At 44.8% G+C, this 25,041-nt stretch overlaps 1 protein-coding gene across 1 annotated transcript in view; it reads left to right on the top strand.

Annotated features, from left to right (window-relative positions):
- Positions 1-412: 412 nt before the first annotated feature.
- Positions 413-25,041, top strand: part of LOC146181832 (apolipophorins-like) — a 68,148-nt gene continuing 43,519 nt past the window's right edge. Inside the window, exons 1-9 of the mRNA XM_084576835.1 lie at positions 413-555; positions 12,117-12,155; positions 13,175-13,320; positions 14,484-14,705; positions 15,409-15,564; positions 19,914-20,115; positions 21,006-21,252; positions 22,659-22,821; positions 23,853-24,038. Of these exons, the coding sequence (XP_084432961.1) occupies positions 504-555; positions 12,117-12,155; positions 13,175-13,320; positions 14,484-14,705; positions 15,409-15,564; positions 19,914-20,115; positions 21,006-21,252; positions 22,659-22,821; positions 23,853-24,038 (1,413 nt within the window). The 5' untranslated portion in view covers positions 413-503. The remainder of the gene's footprint in view (positions 556-12,116; positions 12,156-13,174; positions 13,321-14,483; positions 14,706-15,408; positions 15,565-19,913; positions 20,116-21,005; positions 21,253-22,658; positions 22,822-23,852; positions 24,039-25,041) is intronic.

Below are 25,041 nucleotides of genomic sequence, written 5' to 3'. Positions count from 1 at the left end.
CGTAAACTCTGGGTTAGTGAACCCTCGAGTTCCTGCGCAGAGATTCTTCCTAGGCCTCAGTGGTAGGCCGTGAAGTCTTTGCCTCACTATCTCGCCGTCTCTCCTCTTGCAGCAAAAGGGGCGAGGCCACCTTTGGCCACGGCACTGACCAATCGCGAGGGGCGTCGGAGACCACGTGGCCGGCGCAACTGGCCAATAGTGGCACGTTGCGTACGCGGCGCTCAAGCTCGGCACGTTGTGGTGCTCGTTTTAAAAGGCGCCGGGTGTCGTCGGCAGGCGGCCGTGATTGAATCGAGAGCATCCTTGTTTGGACATGCCCGAGTAAGCCGCATTGCGCAAGCCACAGACGACTACAGCAGCAGCGCGGCCGACGGGAGCGCCGTCTTCTCGCCTAGCGGCCACTTCGTTCGACGTCCTCGCGGCGAGGGCTCGGGGGTGCGATAGCAGGGTGGGATAAGTGGCTGCAGGCCGGTCGCCGGGGCTCAGTGGACCTTTGAAGCACCATGCTGATCAGGCTCCTCGCCCTGTCTTGGGCAGTGGCTACCTGCTGTGCAGGTGAGTACCGGACTCTACGCTTGGGCGCGTTTTTTGTATCTTGAATTGCGATAGGCACTGCTAGGCTGGACTGAGAACGTCATTAGTAAAGTAGCACACAAAAAAAAGAAGGTTGATGGATTGCTGATGGAAACTTAAACTCGACTGTCGTTTTTGAGAAAATTGCAGGATTCGCCTACAGTTGAAGACGTCAGCCTGATAGAGTCAGATCTACATAGCAGTCCAGAAGATAATAGCACAAAATGGTTTGTGAAGATTTTTGCCAGTTTGCTGCGATAGCATGACACTACCTGCTCACTATCTTAATCAGAATTTGCTCTGCTCCTTTACCGGTGGCAGCGTGGGCACGTCCTCCGTTATCTGGGCCAAAGGACACTGATTTCCCACTACTATTTTCTGGGTTTTTCCATCAAGCTCAATAGAAGTTTAGTCAATATTCAGGACACAAAAAAGAACTTTTATGAGTGATTCTTTACGTAACTGTTTGACTACCATTTTGGAGGTAAGAACTGGTTGCTTCATAAGTGTTAGCGTTTTATTGCTATTACTGGCTATTGTTTTCATTGGACGGTCGACGTAAGATCAGTGTCATTTCGAAAGAAATGAGCAACCGTAAGAAAATTTTCTGCAATTGTGAGTATACTCTTTTTCTTCTATGTTCCCGATAAAAGGCACAAGGGGCAAAATATTTGCGAAAAGAGATGAGAGTCAGCAAACGGTTTTCAGAAAATGTGTGTATTCAAGTACACAATAATATCATCATTCCACTGCACATTTCATTTTTCGTAGGCGTCCAGTCATTACATAGAGTATCTTTTTTTGCACATCAACGTGTGTGAAATGGAGATAGCCCGCTTGTTGAGTGCATTGACATGACCGCGAAGCTAGAGAAATATGCCTGGAGCCTCAGAAATGACCAATTTCGGCTGCAGTCAACGCACTCACTGTCCATCACTGAACAAAGCACCGAAATTGAATGCTGCGAGTAAAAACATCGGTGTCCGAAAATGCCGCGCTTGCTTGCTGCAGCAGTGCGAATCGCATTATTCTTATTAACGCAGAACAAAGGATTTAAATGAAACGCGACTCGCCTGTAGCTCGAAGCACAAATTCTTTTATTCGCTTGACTCAGTTTCTTCGGATCGTCTCTTAACTTTGATCAGTGCGCGATTGTGAGTTGGGCCGGGCTGTTGGTCCTATATTATATTCGTTTTCTCGGCTTTGCAGTTCGATAATTTGAGAGAAAAGATGTGAGCTTTTTAAACGTCCCGACCAGACGCGTGGTGCCATGAAGGACATCTTAGTAGAGGGATTTAAAGTAATTTAGATAAACTGACTGTTTTTTTAATGTGCGCTCACATCACGAAGAACACGACACGTTTTTCCTTTCGCTACTATCGCAATGCGGCCCTTGCGACTGGGATTTGATCTCACAACCTTGTGATCGGTGGCCGTTTGCAATTGCCTCTGAGCTACTGCTTCAGGTTAAAAGAATGTGAATTAGCATAAAGCTTACGACCTGCGCTTGTTTAAAGGCCACTACCCTGATACTATTGAGATCAGGTTACGGATTTTGCACAAACATAGGTGTGGACGTACACTCAGCCTACACGCTAAGTTACAAACTTACCATTACTCAAGGTAGCTAAACTCGCGGTTGACAGAGTTTCTACATTGCAGTTGTCGCTATACCACTCAAGAAGGTGAAAAAAAAAAAGGAAAACGCAGGTGAAGTTTGCATAATTCTGAGCTCTCGTGATAAGCCCAGAAGACGCGAGCTCAACGTTTTCTCAAGCATTCCTACAGACTGCAAGTGTGGCGGGTTCCTTTAACGCTCGCGTCTACGATTTCTCTCTTCAACTGGATTGTTGTCATCGGGTCACGAACGCCTGCGGACGCTACGCCAATTCTTGATGCTCTCGTGCCAAGTGCTGTCGTCGGCGGCGGCTTTTTGATGGAGATAAGCGGCCCGCCGATTGTCGGGTCCACTTGTCCTCTGCCGACGCGTGTGAAGACATCGGCACGAGTTCGTCGATGAAGACGGCAGGAAAGAAAGTAGAAGATAAAGAACACCCTTTCAATTGGATTTGGCCCGTGCCCTTATCGTACCCCTCGGCGGCGCGTGGGCAAGTCGGCGCTGTTTTTGTACTCCGGCGTCGCATCTGTGCGCGCGCAAATTATCATATTATGCAAATTATATGGCGCGTCTTAGACGCGCGCTTGTAATTCTGCATGTCCCGTTAGGCGTGTGTGACAGGCGGGCACGTTCACTTGGGTTGCGGGCGTTTACTTGTGCCCGAGCGTGGAAAACTGACGAAGCGTACGTGTGTGTCTGCACGTTCAACCACGTGGTTGGCCCATACGCATAGCGAATCTAACATCTGATGGCTATGACATGACGCACAGGAAACGAAGTCCGACCGAAGGCCTCGCGGGATAGTACCGGTTTAAACTGGTTCTTGCGTTCTGCTCATTCCTGACACCGGACATTGCTTGCCCGTTGTTGTTCGACCGGATGCTCGTTGTAGAATCGTGGTGTCCGAAACTTGTTAGATTATCGATATGATTTTATCGTCATTGGGACTATTGTCATTAGTTGAAGGACAGTGGACGCTGGCAATAATCAAACTGTTCACCTGTCTTGCGATGGTGATCCTGTTCTACAAACTTCAATACGTATGTGTCATCCTTATATCCTCTACTGTTTATTTCGTTAAATGAATCTGGCATCGTTGCTTGGTATAGGAAAACCTGCAAGGCACTTACTTTGGCTTCTTTATTACATGTATGACGCAGTTGCTCTTTTACAAAAGTTTAAAACAAATTTTTCAATAATTTCATATTATATAGTAAGCCTGTCGTCGAACGTGTCCTCTCTCTATCCTTACACACTCTCTGTATTACGTTCCTGCGATTGTCTAATAATTTGTTAAGATTTATTAGTCCACTGATGGAATACTGTGCCAATGATGTAATTGGCCGTTGTTCAGGAGAAGCAGGAGGAGGGTTCCGATGTTTGGAACGATTCTATATGATTGCATTCGCTAGGAAGGACAGATCCATTTCTCTTTTCCAGAAGTGCGCTAAATGTCACCAGTGCCACAGATCGCGTTCTGCAGATGAGTTAAAAATTTCAATGAAAAGCTCATTAGGTTTTGCGGAATCGTTTTAGGCTATCTGAAGAAAGAGGTTGCATGGAAATTGACATCACTCTTGCAAAGTAGTGAGGAAACAGGGAACCTATGACAGCTGAAGAGAGCTATTTTCTGTTCGAGATGCTGTAAACACAGAACACTTGCTGTACTCGAGCCTTGTTGAATAATGCAATACCACGAATAAAAGTATCAGAAGAGAGTCACCTGTTCGAGCCCTAGCGTTGCGAAGGATCTTGCATCCTGCTATAATGCCCAGTATATTCTAGGCACTATAATCCTGCTGAACTTCAAAAATAAAATAAAAACCTTTTATGCGCTTAAAACAACAGTTAGTGCACCATGATATTCACTTTTACTGATTTTGCAGGGCTTCATTTATTTTTTTACGCTCCTCTGCGACGGTTCCCATTTTTGCGGCGAGGCATGCACCTAAACCTTTTGCCAATTGTTGAAGTCAAAGGTCGTTTTTTTTTTTTTCAAGACTGGCCAAATACTCCTATTATTCGAGTGCACTAGAACGTCTACGAAGAAGCGCGCGCTTTTCATTCCTATCCTAGTTCACCGGCTTTAAATTAGGCGAATGGTTTGTACATATATAGAACAAAACAGAGCACCCAAAGCACTTATTAAAATATTAATCACAATTTATTAGTAGAATGTGCACCCAGCATGACCTTACAGGAACGTACCGCCCCCGGGGCCTTTCCCATCATATACATTGTGTCTTTAGGACGGAAAAACCCGCATTTACATTTGCTTTGTCTCGTGCGGCTCAATGTGGCGTGGCAGGCAGCACTCGTTACGGGCGCGCCAATACAGCTCAGTCATTCTGCGCCGCTGCTTCTTGTTAAGAGCGGCAGTGGCGGAACCGCGCGGGCAGCAGGGCTTCGCTACTCAACGCGGGAGTGGTGCGCTCCATGACAGCGGTTAAGTTATGCCACGTGTGACGTTAAAAGGTGGGAAGATGCCATGCAGGGCGTTAGAAAGGAATTTCCGGCTAACTCGTGTCGCAGAGAGTCCTTCCTTAGCAAGCGGTGCGCTTCTTAGTGCAGGCGAACCGCAGCGTGTCGCTAATACTCTAGGCGCTTTCCACCGCGGTCAGCCGAACTCACGACTTCGTTCCAAGCACTGTATAGAGAGCACGTCCATACGTCACGTCCTTTTCGAACAGAATTGACGGGACATGTCAAGTGCTTCTAATAACCTTTTGTTTTAATTCTTGCCGTCAAAGCTAGAAGGAAGTTCTGTTGCAAGAAGCAGAGTGCATCGCGAAACTTGTTTTTTGGTGCTTGTTATTTCGGTTTGGTTTAGTTCGTGGGGTTTAACGTCCCAAAGCGACTCAGGCTATGAGAGACGCCGTAGTGGGGGACTCCGGAAATTTCGACCACCTGGGGTTCTTTAACGTGCACTGACATCGCGCAGCACACGGACGCCTTGCTTTTCGCCTCCATCGAAAAGCAGCCGCCGAGGCCGGGACTCGATCCCGCACCCTTGGATACAGTAGTCGAGCGCCGAAGAAGGTGGGCTGAAAAATGTAAGAGCGTTTGTAGAGAAACAGATGGTGACAACTGTGGTTTGAGAGTGAAGAGACAGTAGTGGACAGAAGCTGGGAAGTAGGTACAGAAAGACCTTCCGAAAAAAGAAAGTCTTTGGTTCCAGCGACACTAAAATAATACACAAAACCCTACGTGAGAAAATGGGCACACAGGAGATAATCAACAATATTTTACTTGCAAAAATCTTTGCGCAGCAGTGATCTAAATTCGGTAACGACAGGACAAGATAATGGGCGGTGCTTCAGTAGCGAGGTATGTCTCATTAGCACAGTATTTACGCACGTTGCTTTACTCGTAGCATGAGACCTGAAAAACTCTTTAACACCCATACTTCGTATTTATGTAAAGACGTAGTTCCTATCATGCGCGGAAATAAGTAACATCTCGGAATGTTCTTTTGTACGTTTTCAACATAACTTTCCTCAGTGTCTTATGATGGTTTCAACATGACACGTATGATGTCTTTGGGAGTCGACATTTCTTCTTCATATCGCTACAAATTTTCGCATGTTCCATTCATACGTGCGAACAACTTACGAAAGTGGTCTAACGGAGCCTTTCACAGCATAACAAAATTGAAAAAAAAAAAAAAAAGAAAACGGTTTGGTTCGGCTTGTGGAATTTAATGTCCCAAAGCGACTCAGGCTATGAGAGACGGGCAGGAGTATATCCGGGTTCGATCCCGACCGCCGGCGGCGGTGTTTAGATGGAGGCGAAATAAAATGGCGACCGTGTGCTATGTGATGTCAACGCACGTTAAAGATCCCCTGGTGGTGGAAATCAGTCCGGAGCCCTCCACTACGGCAGCCCTTTCTCTCTTTCCGCTTTCACTCCTACCTTCCTCCCTTTCCATACGGCACGGTTCAAGTATCACAGAACAAGTGTGACAGCTAGCTAGATACCGCGTCTTACCTTTCCTGTGAACAAATTATTATTATTATTAGTAGTATTATAAGAGACGCCGTAGTGGAGGGCTGCGGAAATTTCGAGCACTTGGGGTTGTTTAACGTGCACTGACATCGCACATCACACGGGCGCCTAGCTTTCCGCCTCCATCGAAAAGCGTCCGGCGCGGCCAGAATTCGATCCCGCATATTTGGGCACAGTATAGTTGAGCGCCTTAGCCACTGCACCACCACGGCGGGGCAATAGAAAACGAATACAGCGTAGATACTGCGGACGCTTTCTGCGGATGTCACAGGGGCTTTGGCTCACCAAGAAGGGATACAAGTACCGTGTAACTTCCTCAATAATTTCTTCATCTCTTACTTGTTAGATTTCGTTGTCTGTCGCTTTGCGCAATCGAGGCGCGCGCCGGAACAGCGCCCTCTCACTATGTCGTCAAGTGCAGCTCGTCCTGCAATGCCTAACGTTCATCGCGTAGACAGCATTAGACTTGGAGATGGGCGCGGCATGCGAGACGACCTTGCCGGCGGGCGAGCGAGCGATACCCCGATCACGCTCGGGCGTCAATAGAACGGGCGCGCGCGTTTCAAGGCTGCGGGGTTCTGCCGATCGCGTGGCCTTCTGGGAATAAAAAGAAACCGCCTCAATGGGAAGAGGCGCGCTCGGGATGAACGGTCTCGTCGCTTTCACAGGATACGGATGCGCGAGAAAAGAGTTTATTGATCATGCGTTATACCGAACTCTCGATAGATCGAATGAACCCTAAAACGGAAGGCCGATTGGGGCAGATTCTCGGAGGCCTTTGTTATAAATGTCACGTGATCTTCTGACAAACTTGGTAGCCCTTTCAAGTGCGCCGTCACGACTGGAAGTACGAGGGCTAGGGAACACCCAGAACCAATCCCAGATGACACAAACCATTGGCCCAATATGGGCCCTATGTTAGTAATGTCCGATCCAACATACAACAAGTGCATAACCAACATAGAATCAATATTGGGCGGATGGTTTGTGCGGCCTGGGGTACTCCAATCGGTCGAAATAAAACCAGGGGTCTTACATGACTCTCTGCCCCGCCGGGGTGGCGCAGTGGTAAGACGCCCGACTACTGTGCCGGAGTTCCCGGGTTCGAACCCGACCTCGGCGGCTGCGTTTCGATGGAGGCGAAACGAAGAGGCGTCCGTGTGCTGTGCGATGTCAGCGCACGTTAAAGATCCCCAGGTGGTCGAAATTACCCCGTAGCCCTCCACTACGCCTCCCCCTTCTCTCTTTCCACTTTCACTCCCACCTTCCCCCCTTCCCCTACGGCGCGGTTCAGGTGTCCACAGAGCAAGTGTGACAGATACTGCGCCTTTCCCTTCCTGTGAACCAACTTTTTTAACATGACTCTCATAGTTTCTGTTCCTTTCATCGCTTATTCGCCGACTATTTCGAATCGAATCATTATCAGCAATGTCACTTGTCTTAAGTATGCAGGTTATGCAGTGGGTCAAATGTTGAAATGTTTGAATTTTCCATCGTGCCTTAACTAACTGAAAATATTTAAAAACAAACCGAAAAAGTAAAAAAAGTCTATCTGTTTATATGAGGGAACTGACAACGGACGCGTACTCACCACTGCGTTGTAGACATTGGGTCGTCTTGCATCAAGAAAGGCTGCCATCGTGGACCAGTATGCCGTTACCCTGCACTATTTCCGCTGTCAGTACAGTCAGACTTAAACTAAGCACCATATTAAGCGCGCATGCGTAATTACTGGAAAATTCCAGCTTAATGTTAATTACGTGACCGGGGAGTGAGTTATACAGTTCTAGATATGCGTTAAATTCTGTCTATAGATTTACGTGTCTGCGCTATGCGTCAGTCTTTTCGTGCCCGCTGATATTTCTCTTTCCTGTACAATACGATATCAGCGCCCCCTATAGCACGCACATATTATTATCTTACAACGTGCTTAGTACTAAAAGCTAAATGTCGCTTAATTTTCACTTCTAAGTTCTATATCCTTGAACAGTGAACAGTTTCAGTTATTTTAAATCCTAACAATTTCTTAACGCCCACTGCTAACACAGTTCATTAGGAAAATGTAAGTGATATAAGAGATGTCACTGTTGCAGTGATGAGGCGCGTTCGTGCGCAATCCCGTGACACACCCGCGCTTATACCGATCTGATATTCGCAGCAAAAAGTTGTAGCGAATGTGTTGCGAAAGCCGTCCTAACGTAACAGAAATTAAACCGTCCGAAAGCACTGCAACAGTGTAGCTATGTAAGCACATTGATGATAGCAATGTAGTACTGCATAGTACAATTGTGCCTCGGCGCAGCTCCGTAAACACAGCAATACAACACAGCACAGCAGTGCAGGTCTGGACAGCAGTGCTGACCTAATCATCAATAAACAATATGCTGAAATGCACAGCAAAGCAAAACAGCAATACTCAGACACACAGAAACGGAGAATTTTCAGCAATGCAGAGCTTTGCGGCCCCTTTGCACCAACAGTGGCCGGTGCCTAAGAGAGCCGCTAACGAGCTCTCGTACTGGCAGGAAAAGAGGGCGTCCGAAAGGCTGATTAATATGAGTCACAATAAATCGGCAGCGTGCCATGTACACGCGCACAAGTTCCTCGCAATGCGCGAGCGGTCATTACAATTTGCCCTTGTATACCTTCGCTTTTTCGTTTCCTTTGCGAAGCCGCGGTCGACACCTCATATATTGCGAGTGGTCTGATCTCCTAGAAAGATAAAAAAAAAAAAAGGCTTTTTAAGATAGAAGCCACAAGGAAGCCGCGGAATCACGTGCGTTCGGCGTGAATAATTTCGAGTGCTGTCTCGACTCTCAAGAGTGGCTTTCTTAAGTGGTGCTTCCTTCAGCCTGCCTTGCCTGATTTCCTACCACTCATGTTTCTCGTGTTCTCGCGGCTTCCATATTCTATACCTTGGCCCTCGCTTTTTTCTTCTCCTTTTTTTCTTGATTATCTGGCTTTTTTTTTCTCTTGTCAATCTCAGCGCCTGACACGCGCCCCGACATCTGTGGCGCTATCGCTTTCCTATCTCGTCGCGGGTCATGTGGAGGCGTGCGGTATCTTCAGAGGCAACAGGGGCTGCAGGGAAGAGATGATGACACTTCTCAAATTCCCTTTTATTTTTATCTCGTTTTCTTCTGCTTCTCTCGCTCTTCTTTTTTTCTTCAACTTCTAGGTTTCGTCCCCTCGACATTCTGCTCACCTTCTGACGTACAATCTTTTTTTCTCTCATTGTGTAATTCTTGAGCGATGGTCACTCTTCCAGCGGCGTCCCTCCTGTTTTTCATATTTTGCCTTCTTTCTGTTTATTTATTAATTTTTGTTTTCGCCTCCAAGGGTTTGAAAAGCGGAGAACCCTTCCGAAAGAAAACCGTATCTTTGGAATCCAAGAAGTCGTCTTCTCATGTTCCGTGTTTTCCCAGGCATACACGTGATGGAGAAGACGAGACGACGCACAAGAGCTCGTTGGCTCCTTTTTATTCCCTGACGCGTAGGCACTGATAGGGACCCCGCACTGGTGGTTTGCTTCACTTTTATTTTCTACGTGTAAGGTTGATACATATGTATCTAGAAGTGAGGTCTTTCTTGGTTAAGTGGTCTGGTTTTGTTAAAAACAATCAGGGAAAGGAGAGATTGGGTACGGCGTAAACAAGCTGAAAATTCTATAAAAGAAAGTTTATTCAGTGGCGGTAGTCTTTCGGGTAACTACATGCATTCCTTTGAAAACTTAAATTTGGGGAATTTTCGATGGGTTGAGGCTATCGTAAAGGAAGACAGGTTTATGCAAGAATAATAAACTCTCAATATTCGAAGAAGGGACCTACCAGAAAAGTAATTAGTGAATAACTTGAAGCGTTTGACGCTCTTTTTGTGATCAAAATCTTGCTTTGCACCGCATTTTCGGATAGAGTTTCTTGAAGGCAACTAAAGATTAAGAATACCTTTCATTGCAGAGTATTACTGATCTGCCGGGACCTAGCTGCAGTTCATACATAGGGTCGAGCGTTAAGATACTGTTTTTTTTTTTTTTTAATGCGCCGATCGGCGTTTGTTGCTTTTAACGACATGATGCTGTCATCGCCAAGGAATTCACATTTAAAAGTCGTAACGTTTCCGCTTGCTGCACTCTAAACATGAATAAGCTTGAAATGGAGTAAAAAGAGAGTAGCATGCTCTGTTCTCTATACCTATTAAGGTCATGGCGTGCTGCCCTAGCCCTCTGAAAGATTTTCATAATTGGGAATATGGAATACCTGTGGTCGGAAATGGAAGCAGATTTTCGCTTCTTGTATATGCTAAGTTCTTGTAATTATGAAGATTATAACTGAGGCTTCAATGTTCTCTCGTTTCTAACATGGAATATTCTGGTGCATTTATCAAACATTTCATGTAACTCATATTTAATACAATAAATATGATTTAAGACGGGAATGTGCCTCTGCTGATCATGTACAACATACCGTAAAAGTTGAGGTAAAAAAAAAACTGCCTGAGGACTTAGAATTTCGTGCCCTACTAAAAAGTACATATGCTACACCCTTTTTACTCTCTTAGAAGCTTATTCATGTTAACAGGGTGGGATGGCCAGCTAACAAAAGGAAACCGTCTATTTAGACATCTCCATAGAAAGACACACACTGACTGCAAGGTACGCACATGCGTGACGGTTCTGTAGACTATACCGGCATCAAGAACATGCTCAACCTGTTCATGGCAGCGGTTCAAGGAGGCCATGGAACAGCATTGACGTAAAACAAATTTCGAATAACATTTTGCCAAAGTTTTGCTTAGATAATAGGTTATGAATGTTTAACATTTTGGTCGTCACTGAACGTTTTCACTACCCGTTAAGCCTGCTCTATGCGAGAAATGCCAAAATGGCGACGGCATCGTGATGTACAGGGGGGTGAAAAGTTCCCGGGCCGCAGGTTTTGCTTCTGGTCAGCATACTCTGACACGTGAGATCCCATTAAAGCTATAAATTATCTCAGAGGTTAGAATAATGCTTCTTCTACCCTCCCCATGTATTTTGAGATTTGGGGCCGTCGTAGCTGCCTGACTATACTGCTAAGAAGCAGACCGTGTGGCCAGGGATCTTTTGACCCCCCCCCCCCTTCCCCCCCTGTACTACCTTATTCATTCAAGGAGCCAATTTTTCAAAAAATTTTTTTTTACAAAAAGCACGTAGACAAATCAAAACCACCCTCTCTTAATAATAACTGTGCATTTTATGAGTGGCCCTTATATGTCCAGGTCGTGCCTCAACTGTGCTTTCAGGGGACATATTATACAATTTCTAGCTGATATTTCGGAAACGTTGGCCATCATGTAAATGAATTACCCATTTTAGGCTATCAAAGAGCAGATAAATATAATAAAAGGGGTGAAAAACGGAAACGTTCCAGGCATTCATTCTGAAACTAGATGTTTTCATGAGCTGGGTTAATGCAATTTGTCCCACAGCGTTCGGGATATAGGCTCCATCTATTCGAAATGAATATTATTAGCCGAGTAGTAGCATAATGTGACAAGAAACAAATTCTACACACGTGCGGCTCTCGCGACCAAATTACCTATGCAGGTAATGCAGGTAAGGCCGTGGCACATTTGTGCTGGCAAGTAGGCATCTTGTGCGGTGCTCTTTAGCAGAGTGTGAAGTAATCAGAACTGAATATAGTCGAAGCCGTTAATATCAAACGGAGTGTTGTATGAAGTTTTTGCTTTCGTGCTGACCTTTACTGGGTTAGTTTAAAGCACGGTTTCACTTTACTTGTTTCGATGTCAGTGCACGTTAAAAAGCCGCAGGTGGTAGAAATTTCCGGAGGCCTCCACTACGGCGTCTCTCATAGCCTGAGTCGCTTTGGGGCGTTAAACACCACGAACCAAACCAAATCATACTTTACTTGTTTCATCGCAGGGCCACTGCGCCAGGATGCCAACTCTTGGGACTGCAAGTGTGAGTACTTTTATTGACTTTCAAACCAGTTTTGTTGGTTAAAAAGATATTCGTTCGTCTCTTATAAAATAACTTTTCGGGGGTTTTATAAACATGGTTGCTTGCTATTCGCGAGCAATAATGATTGTAGCATTTTAGTTTTGCTGAAGGAAGGTAAACTTTCTGGTTATTCGTAATTTGAAATTCTCTACAAAAGAAACACGCACCCAAAGTGTTAAAAAATTGTTGTGAAAGAGTTCTGAACGTAAATTATTTCATGCGTTTTATAATGGTGCCATAACAGTCAATGTATATATATAGCCGCAGATCCTCTTTTCGCATGCTTCTAGTTTGTTGCTATGTATTTTAAACGCACCCTTCTGGTTTTCTATCCCGGTGTTAGCAGCAGTAAGCGGAGGGCCTGGGTGGCTGTTCCTGGCCCACAGGGCTGGAACTGGTAGGTCACTGACACTTGCGGCGGGGGCTAGTCTGCCACCGTATTTTTATCTGTTGTAGGCCGTCATTGCACCCGCCACTGCTTCGGTGGTGGACGACGGCGGTTGCGACGCGCGTCTTCCTCCCTCTTCTTATTTTTTTTCTTCTCTATTTTCTTTTCTGTCCGCACGAGGCAGTGAAGGTGGATAACCTACAGAGCCGTTAGTAGGACCGTGAATTTTCTTTTCCTTAGCGCTAGGAAAACCTTAGAAGCAAAGTTTTGCTAGACACCGCAAAATTTGACCACTGCCATAAAAAATGTGGGGGACAGTATCTTTTGACATCACACAGTGGGATATCGATGGGACGACCGAGAAAGTTGAATTTGGAGGCGAATTATAAGCTAAATATATAAATAAAAATTGTTAATTGTCTATAAGTGTAAATCGCGCTCTAAATTATTAAGCTAAATTTGCCCAGGATTCGAAGAAGTTAATAGGAGGGGAATATAACATTCGTAAATTGTCCACAAAATGTTTTCCGAAGCCAAATGGAGCTGCAACATGCTGCGTATATAATGTACATTCGTTTGATGCCCCATGCAGCCCCGTCACCCATGACACCACAACAAACAATCTTGTACACGTACGTCGGGGAGAACCGCATAGAAAACCAGGACGCCCAGCACCATCTTCACGTCAGGGCCAACGTTGAAGTCGGAGTAGTCTCACCATGTCTCTTCTCGTTCAAGGTAAGGACGAGGAATGTATTCTTTTTTTTTCTCATTTGAGAGGTACACCTCAAGACAAAGCTTTAGGAAAGAAATGAGGATGAACCCTAGTGCATGCAATGACAAGCGGCCTCGGTACATTTCTTGTTGGGTAACTACAGGTAGTCTAGGCTACATATCTTAGGTGAAGATGTCTGCCAGGCCACGCTTATGCTGAGGAATTAGCGGGCCTCAAACCTGGCCTACAACCTCCAACGGGGGCACCAGTGTCCGATGCTCTGAAAGGCATGAACCTTGTAGTTAAGTCGACTTCCCACTTTTTTTTTGCGTTCATCTGCATAAGAAACATTGCATTTCCTCTTCGATCTCATTATTCTACTGCCGTACAAAGAGGAGAAATCAATCACTCAATCATTGCAGATTATTTAAACTAGGTGTCAGCCAAATAGCTTAATAATGAATTTTATAGCCAGTGATTTAATACTTTAATCACTCACTCGGAGAATCAACTAAGCAATCAATAAATCCACTCATAAATATTTGCCGAAATTAACGACTGTGTTCACAATAGCCTTCGACAGAATTTGAAAGAGAAACGAACAAGTGTTGAGGGGCAACCTCAGCTTGCAAACCAAGCCAACGTTTCGACAAGGAGCTTGTCTCAATGACAAGCTTTCTCATTAAAACGCTGACTTGGTTTGCAGAGACTTCTCCTCAACACTTGTTCGTTTCTCTTTCATACTGTGCAGCCGTGTTCCTCTTATTCTACTCTGGATCTTTAACAAGATAGTTATTTTCATTGCCACAGTCCTTTACCTAGCAAAAAAAAAAACAAAAAAAAAACCCCGTATGAGTCACAATAACCTCATACAGATCTCTCATACTAAATTCATTCAAATCTCATAAAATCTTATATATTTCTCATACGTTGAATGCTATTTGTATGAGATTATATGAGATTTAGACAAGTTTAGTATGAGTTTAGTATGAGAAATCTGAATGAGGTTATTGTGATTCAGGGTTTTTTCGCTAGGGTTGCGCTGGGAAAACACCGTCGCTGCCCGTCACATTGTAGTGTGGTCACGCACTTGACTTAGAGTGCCAGCCTATTAGACCCAGCGCCCATTCCAATGTCAACTGGTGGCCAGACTTCTTATGCTGAACTTGTTGCTTCTTGCGCCCAGCTGTCGGACGTGGACCTGCAAGGTGTGAGCGTGGCCAACCGGTACGCGTTCAAGGAGGCGTTGGAACGGCACACGTTGCTCTTCCACGCCGAAGACGGTATCGTGGGAGAGATGCGACACGACCCGGCCGAGCTGCCCTGGGCGCTGAACGTCAAGCGGGCCATCATCTCCATGATGCAAATCCCTCGCACCGCCCTAGACGCCAATAGCATTGTCTCAGAGGTGAGCGTTTAAGCACACAAATTATCGAGGGGCTTTAAAGCACACGCGTGTGGAGCGCCAGGTTAGTGAGCGGTATGAGCTCCGCTTGCGTCCTCACGGGAGCAGCGGAAGAAAGTCAATCACGTCGTTCTGGAATGCCCTGCTCCGTCTACTCTTGTTAATTTCTTGGGGGTAGTTCGAAGGAGATGTGAAACGGGGGCAAGAACGTACTTGTTTTGTAGTTATTTTCTTTCTTCGCTAAGAATACTCCCACGTGTCCAGTCTTCGCAAGGTATTATTGGATTAAAGGCTTCGAAATTTGCACAAAAATATCAGACTAGGTAAGCAGGAAGTAAAGATTGCTGAATATGCTTTGAGCTGAGGTAAGGTGATTCAAGAATGTCTATATGACGTGATAAAAAAAATACATATTCATCGCACGTAATTCTACTGTCGACTTTTGACTTCGTAAGTAGATGCTTTTGAAGATATGGGATGAATGAGGTGGATTGCGATCCCAGGCATTCAACCACAAGAAAAAGAAAAAAAAGCCGTTATTTTTTGTATCTGTACTTTGAGCAAAGCGTCCTTCTTTTTCGATGAAGCAGGCGTGGAGTGAACTCCCCCAAGCTTGATTTCTTTCAGGGATTTCTGTTGTCAACAACCGACTGAGCTAATTGAGTTCTTTCTAAATATATATTTGTCTTTCTTGGAACTTGCGCAGACCGACGTGTTTGGCACGTGTGAGACCCGCTACACGCCTGGCAACGTTGGACGCAGCGGCGGAACGGTGACCAAGTCCAAGAACCTGGCCTCGTGCTACGGTCGCTTCGGTAGCTCGCTGCCCATCATCTACACACCTTACGAGTCCAAGGTTTCGGTGAGTGCAGCAGTCGCCACGAGTAGCCGCGAGTAAAGGTCTTTATAAAGTGGCCTGCCGTTATCGCCACTGTCCAGTACACCCGTTCCGCCGTCGCAAGATTTGCTGCGTTGAGACGTTGCTACACGTAAGCAATGTAAAAGTGAACGTTGAATTAGGAGGCAGTATATTGCTGCTCTCGAAGTGTGAGTAACAATAAAAAAACACTTTCGCTATCCGATAGGTTCTCATCCTGAGGACACACGATCACGTCAGTGGGGATTTCAGTTCCATGCAGGTATAAGATGTTTATTTCCTGAGAGTCTTCCTGGTTATTATGCACACAAGTTATATATTGAGAATTGATATTTGGTTAGCCGGTGTAAGCACCACTTTTTGGTCAGGACAAAAGAAAGTTAAAGTGAAGTCATCTCCGCCTTTATTTCTATCTCTCTTTCGTCCTTTCCTCCTTTCTTTCCTTTTTTCTTTCTTTCTTTACTATTCTCCTTTTTTCCTTCTTTCCAAACCTTGCTTCTTTCCTCCTTGTCTTTCTTCCTACTTTCCTTCTCTCTTTTCTTCTTTTCCTTCTTTCCTTCGTTGTTTCAGGAGGGCAAGTTACCGGGCTAGCTGGTGTTGCATAATGTGAAGCCAGTGCAGAATACGGACAAAAGACAAAAGGAAGGAAATACAGGACAGTCACGAGCGCATTTTTTCCTACCAAGCGCGGAGTAACTTCCTTCCTTCCTTCCTTCCTTCCTTCCTTCCTTCCTTCCTTCCTTCCTTCCTTCCTTCCTTCCTTCCTTCCTTCCTTCCTTCCTTCCTTCCTTCCTTCCTTCCTTCCTTCCTTCCTTCCTTTCTTCCTTCCTTCCTTCCTTCCTTCCTTCCTTCCTTCCTTCCTTCCTTCCTTCCTTCCTTCCTTCCTTCCTTCCTTCCTTCCTTCCTTCCTTCCTTCCTTCCTTCCTTCCTTCCTTCCTTATCTGTATACTTCTTTTTCTTTTCTTTTTTATTCCCTGCTTTATTTCCTTTCTCCTTGTTTTTCTCTTCCTTCCTTCTTTATTTGTGTTTTTATTTTCTTTTTATTTCCTGCTTTATTTCCTTTGTCCTTGTTTTTCTTTCCTTTTTGATTAGATGGCGTACGAACTTTGTGGTTACTCTTCGTGAAGTTACCACTCAGACTACTAATATTCCAGGTTACTAACTTCCTTCCCTAGAATGCAAAAAACCATCATCTTGACCAACACTTTACTCCGATACTCCGATACGTTTGGCCCCAGAAAAGTTCATGTGACCAGCAATCTCCGCGAAACATTCCTTACGAAACACGGCCCAAGAAATACGCCATGAACTTGGCCGATGCCTGCTGCTTGCCGGGCATCTTGCCCATCGCCGCACGCGTTCCTTGTACCCCAGATAGCGAGCACGGCTGCCAGCGTTATGTTAGGGTCAACGAGCGGCGCGGTTCTTCGTGAAAAGTGCCAGCGCAAAGGAAACACGAACGAAGTTCAAGAGAGCCCGGCGGCTCCTCCCGTGGAGTGTTTTCTTCCGTTCGGGAATACAGAGATTCGCGAACCCGCCTCAGACGAACGCTACGACCTTGCCACGAGTACGACATTTCGATAACAGATCGAGTGTTCCACGCTCTCCGCCCAACAGCAGCAGCTGGTCGCTCAGTGCAAGAAGACCCAGCTGAGCTCGGTTACTCTCGTTTCTTTATCGCTTTAGACGGGCACATTGAAAAGGAACGAGTGGACAGTGATCGCTTATTGCACAATTGTAGCAGCCCCTTTCGAGACAGACGAGTAGAATCCGAGTTGACGTGGTTGAGTTTATCGTTTTATTGAAGATTGTTCCTTCCAACGTAGTTGAGGAAGGAGGGCAATGACTGGTAGATGAGTTCTATAAAGCTGCTAGATAACACGACACGACACGACAACATTTACAGGACCGGTCGACTTGGGCAGCGCGTTTGAGATTGAGATCGAATCGATCGGGACCCCTGGATACGGAGTCAGCACGCTACTCCTGGCATGTTAGTAAGACTTGGTTAAAGCGAGGCTCTATTTTTACGTCGCTCCTGTCTTCAAGCATGATCTGATGAAAATCGAACTCGAGACCTTTGGATATCGTGCGAGACGCGCTACACCTAGGTTATGTAGACACGTTCGTACGGCTTGGCGAGCCTTTATATCGATGTCTGAGGGGTCTTTCACATGGCGGGGAAGGTTATCACTGTATTCTAGTGAGTACGCGTGCGATATTAAATACACAAATTAACTATTAACTTGGTAATAAAGCTAGTAGCCACGCTCACGTTCGCGAACGTGGATCTTCAAGAGTGGGGGCGATTAGCGCTGTCGCATCGTACCAATAAATGCGGAGCTCGAGCATCGCTCAATGTTTAAGCTGCTTAGTGCCTGTCTATACATGTGCAGGCAGCAGCCTTTTCCCGTGACACGCGTCTCAATGCCATTTATTATATTACGCGTAGACATTCCTGCTTTCCACTGTTAGCCATTCAAGTGGCCTTCGGAGTGCTCGTTGACGAGAATATTTGCCCTGTGGAACCATGTTATGGAGGAGGGTCATATGAGGGTTAAGAAGTTCACAGGTGTCAAGTGGATGCAGCTAGCGTGGGACCAGATTAATTGGAGGAATATGGGAGAGGCCTTTGCCCTGCAGCGGATATAGTCCGGCTGATAATGATGACGATGATGTGAGGGTGGGCGTATACGTGGTAGCACAGATGTCCAAGTACGGCACAGGATCACTGTTGCTTCCTGAAGTCCCTGGGAGTAAACACGTGAGAAGGTTTTATCTTTTTCCTTTTTTTTTTCTATTTGGCTGACGTTCCGAGTAAACATGAATTTCTTTGTCAGTCATCTTGCTCATGTTTTAATTATATCTCTCGTGTGGTCAAACATGTCAACTCCCACTATCTCCTGACGCCCTGGGGGTATGCAGACATTTTTTTTTTCTTGCAGTTAGCCGTTTTCCTGACCCTGCGCACATTCCGTAGGAGGAGGAGTTATCCGAGTTCACTAAAAGGAAACAGCGCTGTAAAAAACGTACCGCAGGCCAAGATTAAGATCCATATAAATTGCAGAAAATTGCTCGAATGACATTTTTGCGCGCCAAGGCGCGATTTTAAGCACGCCTTTAATGGCTTATGCTGTCGTTGACAAAATGTGTCCCGCTTTTGCGGCGGCTCAGATTGCCGAGGCGGGATGTCGTCATAGAGGTCTCGACCAATCACAGTGCACCACTACAGTATGCGCGAAATGTGTGGCTTATATAGTCATATGCTAGTCAATGACCAATTACTAATTAATGGCTAATTAATTATTTGCTAAGAAGGACTAATCAAGTAATTCATTGTTTAACTAAATAATCATTGCTACTAATTGTCAGTTTAATGCCTAGTTAGTTAATTAACTAAATGTTAGTTGATCAAATAATTAGTAATTAATGCCAATTCCGTCGCAGAATGCGGCACTCATGCTTTCGCCTTTCCTACTTTATTTGCTAAAGTCTGTCGTAATTTTTAAACACAAAATACAGAAATCTATCACGCGCACACACACACTCACACACACACACAAAAAAAAAAAAAACAACACTCGGAACGACTTGCGCATCTTGTTGCGCAAGAAGCGGACAGTCATAAAATTATCAGCGATTAGAAGTGGTCATCAGGGCAAGCAAGCTTTTTCTCGTGAGAGCGATCCAAGGAGTGCTAACGCAATCTGGACGAATCTTATGCATGTACACCGACTCGTAAATCTCGCTTGTGCGCTTTTTCTTTGTAGGTTTTTATGTTACGCCTGTCTAAAAAAGGGTTGTAGTTTTGCAAGATGGGTAAACTTATCAGTCTAACTCATTTGAACTTTTTGTTTTGTTGTTTTTTTTTATTTCTTTTTCGTGAGAGCGATGTTTTTTCAGTGGCTAAGCCACGACATGGTGTTTTAGTCAGTCCTCCGCAAAGAATAGCCACTGATGAGCCGGCATTTCGGAATAGACTGTCTGTAATGAGACGAAGCATTATATAGGCAGGCGAAGGCTGCGCCATATCTATTGTTGGCACATGTTTTTAAAGAATGACTAGGGCAATGAAACTTATTAATTTGTTTTAATTATAAATAAGAAATAAATAAATTTTATTGCCCTACTAAATGAATTGATATAGCGTCCCTTTCAGCCGTGTATCAGAAAGCCATCCTATTCCTTACCACAAATGCTATTGCTAACTTTTAGTACATGATTTTGTAACCCCGTTGTACTCCATGAAATAAGAGGCTTGGTATATCTAAAAAACGCTGTGCTGTGCCTACTAAATGAAGTCTCCATCCTTGCTCCCGCTGTTTCCCGCGCAGCCGTTCCAGACGATTCCGATGACTAACGGCAGCTTCGTGTGCCAGCAAACGGTGGACGCCAACAGGTGGATCACCAAAGCCGAATGCAAGGAGAAAGAGTACCTCTATCTGGCCGCCCGGGGTCTCGGAGAGCAGACCGCCATCACGTCCACAGGCGTGCTCATCATGCAACAGACCTTCGGATCTGTCAAGCCCGTTCCAGGTGCGTTAATGATGTCAGGAAGCGCTGCAACTTCCGCTGATGTAACACCACCTGAGGTGTGAGTCTGCGCAGTGCTGATCAAAACTGTATAACCTTATGTGTTTTGCATCTGTGGAGCAAAGGAGCTCTCTGACAACAATGTAAACCATAAAATTCAGAGGACCAAAGGGGGTAGATATAACTGAAGTTTTTCAGTCGACAATTTCTGGCGATTGTCGCAGGCTAGCTAGCCTGCCCACCTACTTACTCTTCTTCATCCCAGTAGGATCAGATATATATTGCTCCACTGATCATCTCAGGCACTGGGCCGCTAAGGCATTGCACGGGTTCGGGACATTGCACATCAGGGCTTGGTCGCACTTCATTCTCTCTTCATTCCGTACCCGACAACCCTCTCAAGGAGCGCTTGGCGTGGGGTTAGATCTCTGGACAGACCAACTATACTTCACTGTACCGTAATCATTAGTTAAGAGGTACTAAAAAATGCTCAGATCCGTTCACAAAAGAACAAAGACTATCCAAATGGTCTCCAAATAATTTTGGCCTGACCAATTACTGCCACGTTTTCCCAGCGAACATTGAGGTGTGAACTGTTTGAATTACTTTCCGCCACAATTTTAAATTTCCAGTTTTTCTCGAAAATCATCACGGTGAATGACAATCACGTAACTTCTCACTTCATTACATGTGCTGCAATATTCATTCACGCTTTTTTAAACTTAGCTAAGACATCATAACTCGTTTCATAGCCCATCGAAATCATATATTTATGTTCCTAATTCTCATTGATTTGCGCCACTACAATCATCCCCTTCTTCCCAACCGCTGCAGATTTGGACTGATGTAAAATAGAACAATCGTAAAATACCTCTCGAACCTGTTCCTTGCAGAGACGGTGAACGTGAGGTCGACTATCAAGTTCGACCACAGCGTGACCCGAGCTGAGAAGACCGAGGCGAGAGAGGTGGTCGGCCTCCTGCGGGACCTGTGCCGTAGTAGCGCCGAGGACATCCGTCCTGAGGCCAGTGGCGTCTTCGCTAGGCTTGTGGCTGCCCTGCGGGGTCTGCCGGCGCCCGCGCTGAGGCAGGTCTACAGCAAGGTCTCCTCCGGCGAATTGTGCTTCGACAAGAAAATCGAGTGAGTCTACGACTGCCGGTGTACCCCTAGGCGTATTGTGGGGAATGAACATTCGCGTCATATATATATATATATATATATATATATATATATATATATATATATATATATATATATATATATATATATATATATATATATATATATATATATATATATGCGTGTGTGTGTGTGTGTGTGTGTGTGTGTGTGTGTGTGTGTGTGTAAGTTGAACATTGAACATTACTCTATATAGAAACATTTATTATATCTACGTTTCGGCTAGAAGCTGACCTTCGTCAGGACTGAGAATAGTCCCATACTCTTTCATTATACAAATATTCAAAAGTTCAATATCCCCATACTTAGTCCTGACGAAGGCCAGCTTCCGGCCAAAACGTTGATGTAATAAATGTTTCGATGTGAAACAACAATCATCTTTCCACTAACCTTTTAAACAGCAGTCGAGAGTTTTCTCTATGTATGTATGTATGTATGTATGTATGTATGTATGTATGTATGTATGTATGTATGTATGTATGTATGTATGTATGTATGTATGTATGTATGTATGTATGTATGTATGTATGTATGTATGTATGTATGTATGTATGTATGTATGTATGTATGTATGTATGTATGTATGTATGTATGTATGTATGTATGTATGTATGTATGTATGTATGTATGTATGTATGTATGTATGTATGTATGTATGTATGTATGTATGTGTGCGTGTGTGTGTGTGTGCGTGTGTGTGTGTTGTCTCTTTCGTGGCCAAACCACAGCTTTGCGCTTTGCCGTATTCGGAAGTTAGGGGAAGAAGCTTGTAAACTCCTGTTTGCCTCCCGCAGCACCTCGTGCGGCAGGCTGCGAATTAACTTTCTTGCTCTGGGTGGAGCTGTGTAGTATATATCCCCGAAATACTTGCTTTCTGTCGTTAAAGAAGCCAACAGTCTATGAGTACAAAGTAAAGGTATGGATATATTATTATTTTTTAGCGTTTTGTAGTTGGCCTTGACCAGAATTAGTCCTGTGATGATTTTAGGGAGAAAGAATACAAATGCAAATCGCGGGAAAAAACAACGCGCCGATGGTGGCGCGTTGTTTTCCCTTGCGCTTTGCATTCATAATCTTTCTCCCTAAAATCATCACAGGTCTAATTTTGGTCAAGATCAACTAAAAACAATAAAAGAAATAATACTAATATCCCCATACCTTTACCTTAGACTCATAGACTATTGGCTTCTTTAATTGTATCATAACGAGCTCTCATTTCCCCTTCAATTTTCTGCTTGTTTTTTGTCGTGCCATAGAGGCAGTTCCCTCGTCTTCCCTTCTCTTCCCTCAGTGCAGGGCAGCAAACTAGCAAACTGTTCTCCTTTCCTGGCTAACCTTCTCTCCTTTCCTATTCTTTCTCTCTGCAGGCATCTGTTCTTGGACGCCCTGCCTCTAGTGGGAACCGAGGCTTCGCTCAAGCTCACCGTCGATCTCATCAATAGGGCTGAGCATGCATCCCGTTCTACGGCATGGATTTCGGGAATTAGCTCCATCAGCTATCCGACCGAAGGGATGATCTCCACCCTAATTGTGAGTCCAGCAGGCCTTCCCTGAAGCAGTACACATGTTCATGGGAAATTAAGCATGAAAGCTAGTTTGGATGAATAAGATAAACTTGCAGCTTTTTTAAGGCGAGCGCCTAAAGCTTTTTTTTTTTAATTTTTGTCTTTTTCAATGCCCGATTGCAGGAAAAGAAATTAGTTATACCGCAGAAGATGAATAGGTAGTTAGCCCTGCTTGTATGCTTCTAAGTGCATTATAATACTGTCACGCCAAATGATGAGGTTTTACAACTTCTCTGAAATTGTTTCCGTAACGTTTGATATAGGACTCTCACTAAATTGGGAATTTCACTCTAATTTGAATAATGCCTAATGGGAAAGAAGGGCGCTGTCGGCGCGTTTGAGAGTTTGCGAATATAAAATTTTAACATTTTCATAAATGTAGCCAGTGGGTTGCATACCGGAATTTGCGGCATACGCGTCGAAACTTCGCTTGGATTATGAGGCATGCTGCGAGAGAGCATGCCTGATTAGTTGCGATCAGATGAGTCTGCCTCGCGCACAGGGAAGAGCCAACATCATTGCTATTTTGCATCTCAGCTATTTAGAACACGGCCGCTGTGGTTTAGGAACAAACCATGAGTTCTCTTCTTTGGAAGCAGGGCATGCTTGCCTCATTAATGACGTATAGAAGAAGGTCACGTATCCCATTTTACTATGTAGAATATACCTCGCATCGTAGCATAGTATTGAAATTGAAAATACATGTCAGTTAAAAAAAAAAAGCTTATTAAGGATATCTTATAGACGTTTCTCACTTACTTGGCAAAGTTTTTTTCTAGATGTGTATCCGAGAGCTATAGAAAAACTCTTTAGCAAAACGAATTTCCTGTCACATACGAGCTTTCGCGAAATATGCTCTCTAGTTTCATTTAAATACTTTCGTATCAAAGTTCAAGGAGCGCATTAAGGCCTAACCTTTGAGTGATCTCGAATTCGTTTAATTCGGTGTTCTGGCTCGATGATGAAAACGCATTTGTTGTCTGTGCCGCATCACAGCCTTTGGTGAAGAAGGCCAGCTCCCCGAGGAGTGCCATCCTCGCCGTGACGTCACTGGCTCACGTATTCTGCCGCGGTTACGAAGGCAACTGCGACGACGTGCCAGCCATCCGCGAACTGCAGGCTGCTCTGATGAAGCAGCTGGGTTTCAAGTGCCGAGCTGTCGACCCCGAGTCGAGGAATAAGGTACGTCGGCGATAGCACTTTGATCAGGCTCTTCCGACATTGTTTCGTACAAAGGTTTTGTGGGGGCGGAAAGGGGATGTCGAAGGGCTGCTGTAGCGATATCAATGGTGACCCAAAACACATTGAAGTTCATCAGGTGTAGCATATTACGGTATTTTAAAGACAAATGTGCCATTTCACTGAAAAAAAAAAGCTTCATAAGCCTGAAAAGCGAAGATAAGAAATAGGTGTTATTGCCACCGGTCGATTTCACGAGTAACAAGAATGCTTCGAGAGAGTTTTCTGACGTGGGTCTCAGAGTGTAGGATACAGCGCCATTCACCGTGAACGGTGTCCACAGAGTCTTTCTCGATGTACACTTCACGAGTAAACATCGAGTGGGAAAATAAGGAAGAATTGAACAAATGCTTCTCTTACTACCAGACAACTGTTGAGGAAGCAAAGAAAACAGTCCATTTTCAAGAAACCGTGCGCTGTGCGACAGAATAAGTGAGTAAAAGCGTGCGTATGGTCCATTAGCGTACTCACTATTAGGCCAAGGTGTGCTGCCTAAGCACCTTTGTAGATTAAATGTTCAGACTCGAATAGTGTTGGCGACGGAAGCATATTCTGATCTCAATTGTAGTTAATTTGATGCATCCAGCTGTCGAGTGAGGCTTTTAACTCCGCCATCAGCGTTCTTCAGGTTAGAAAATAGAGAACATCGAAACCTGGATTAAAATCTTGGAACCCGCAAGAACTTCGCGTTTCGAAGAGAGAACCTACTTCTGTTTTCTACTGCAAATATTCCGGATGTGAAAATTTAACCCACGGCCTCGTAACCATACCCTGGTTTGTCAGGTAGTGCGTTAGAGGACCTCGTACTTCATCTGTACTTCCTTACAGGTTATTAGAGTTTAGAGTTCCACTTAAGTTGATAATAAATTATTACGGCGAATGTGAACACTGCCGTGTACTTACGAATTGTGAACCGCACGCTAAACACTACGCACGAGTTCAAATA

The sequence above is a fragment of the Amblyomma maculatum genome, chromosome 8, assembly GCF_055883805.1.
Source record: "Amblyomma maculatum isolate TAMU_Amacu chromosome 8, ASM5588380v1, whole genome shotgun sequence".
NCBI classification, from domain to species: domain Eukaryota; kingdom Metazoa; phylum Arthropoda; class Arachnida; order Ixodida; family Ixodidae; genus Amblyomma; species Amblyomma maculatum.
Note: the sequence above shows the minus strand (reverse complement) of the source record. Positions and strands in the feature narration are given on the sequence as shown.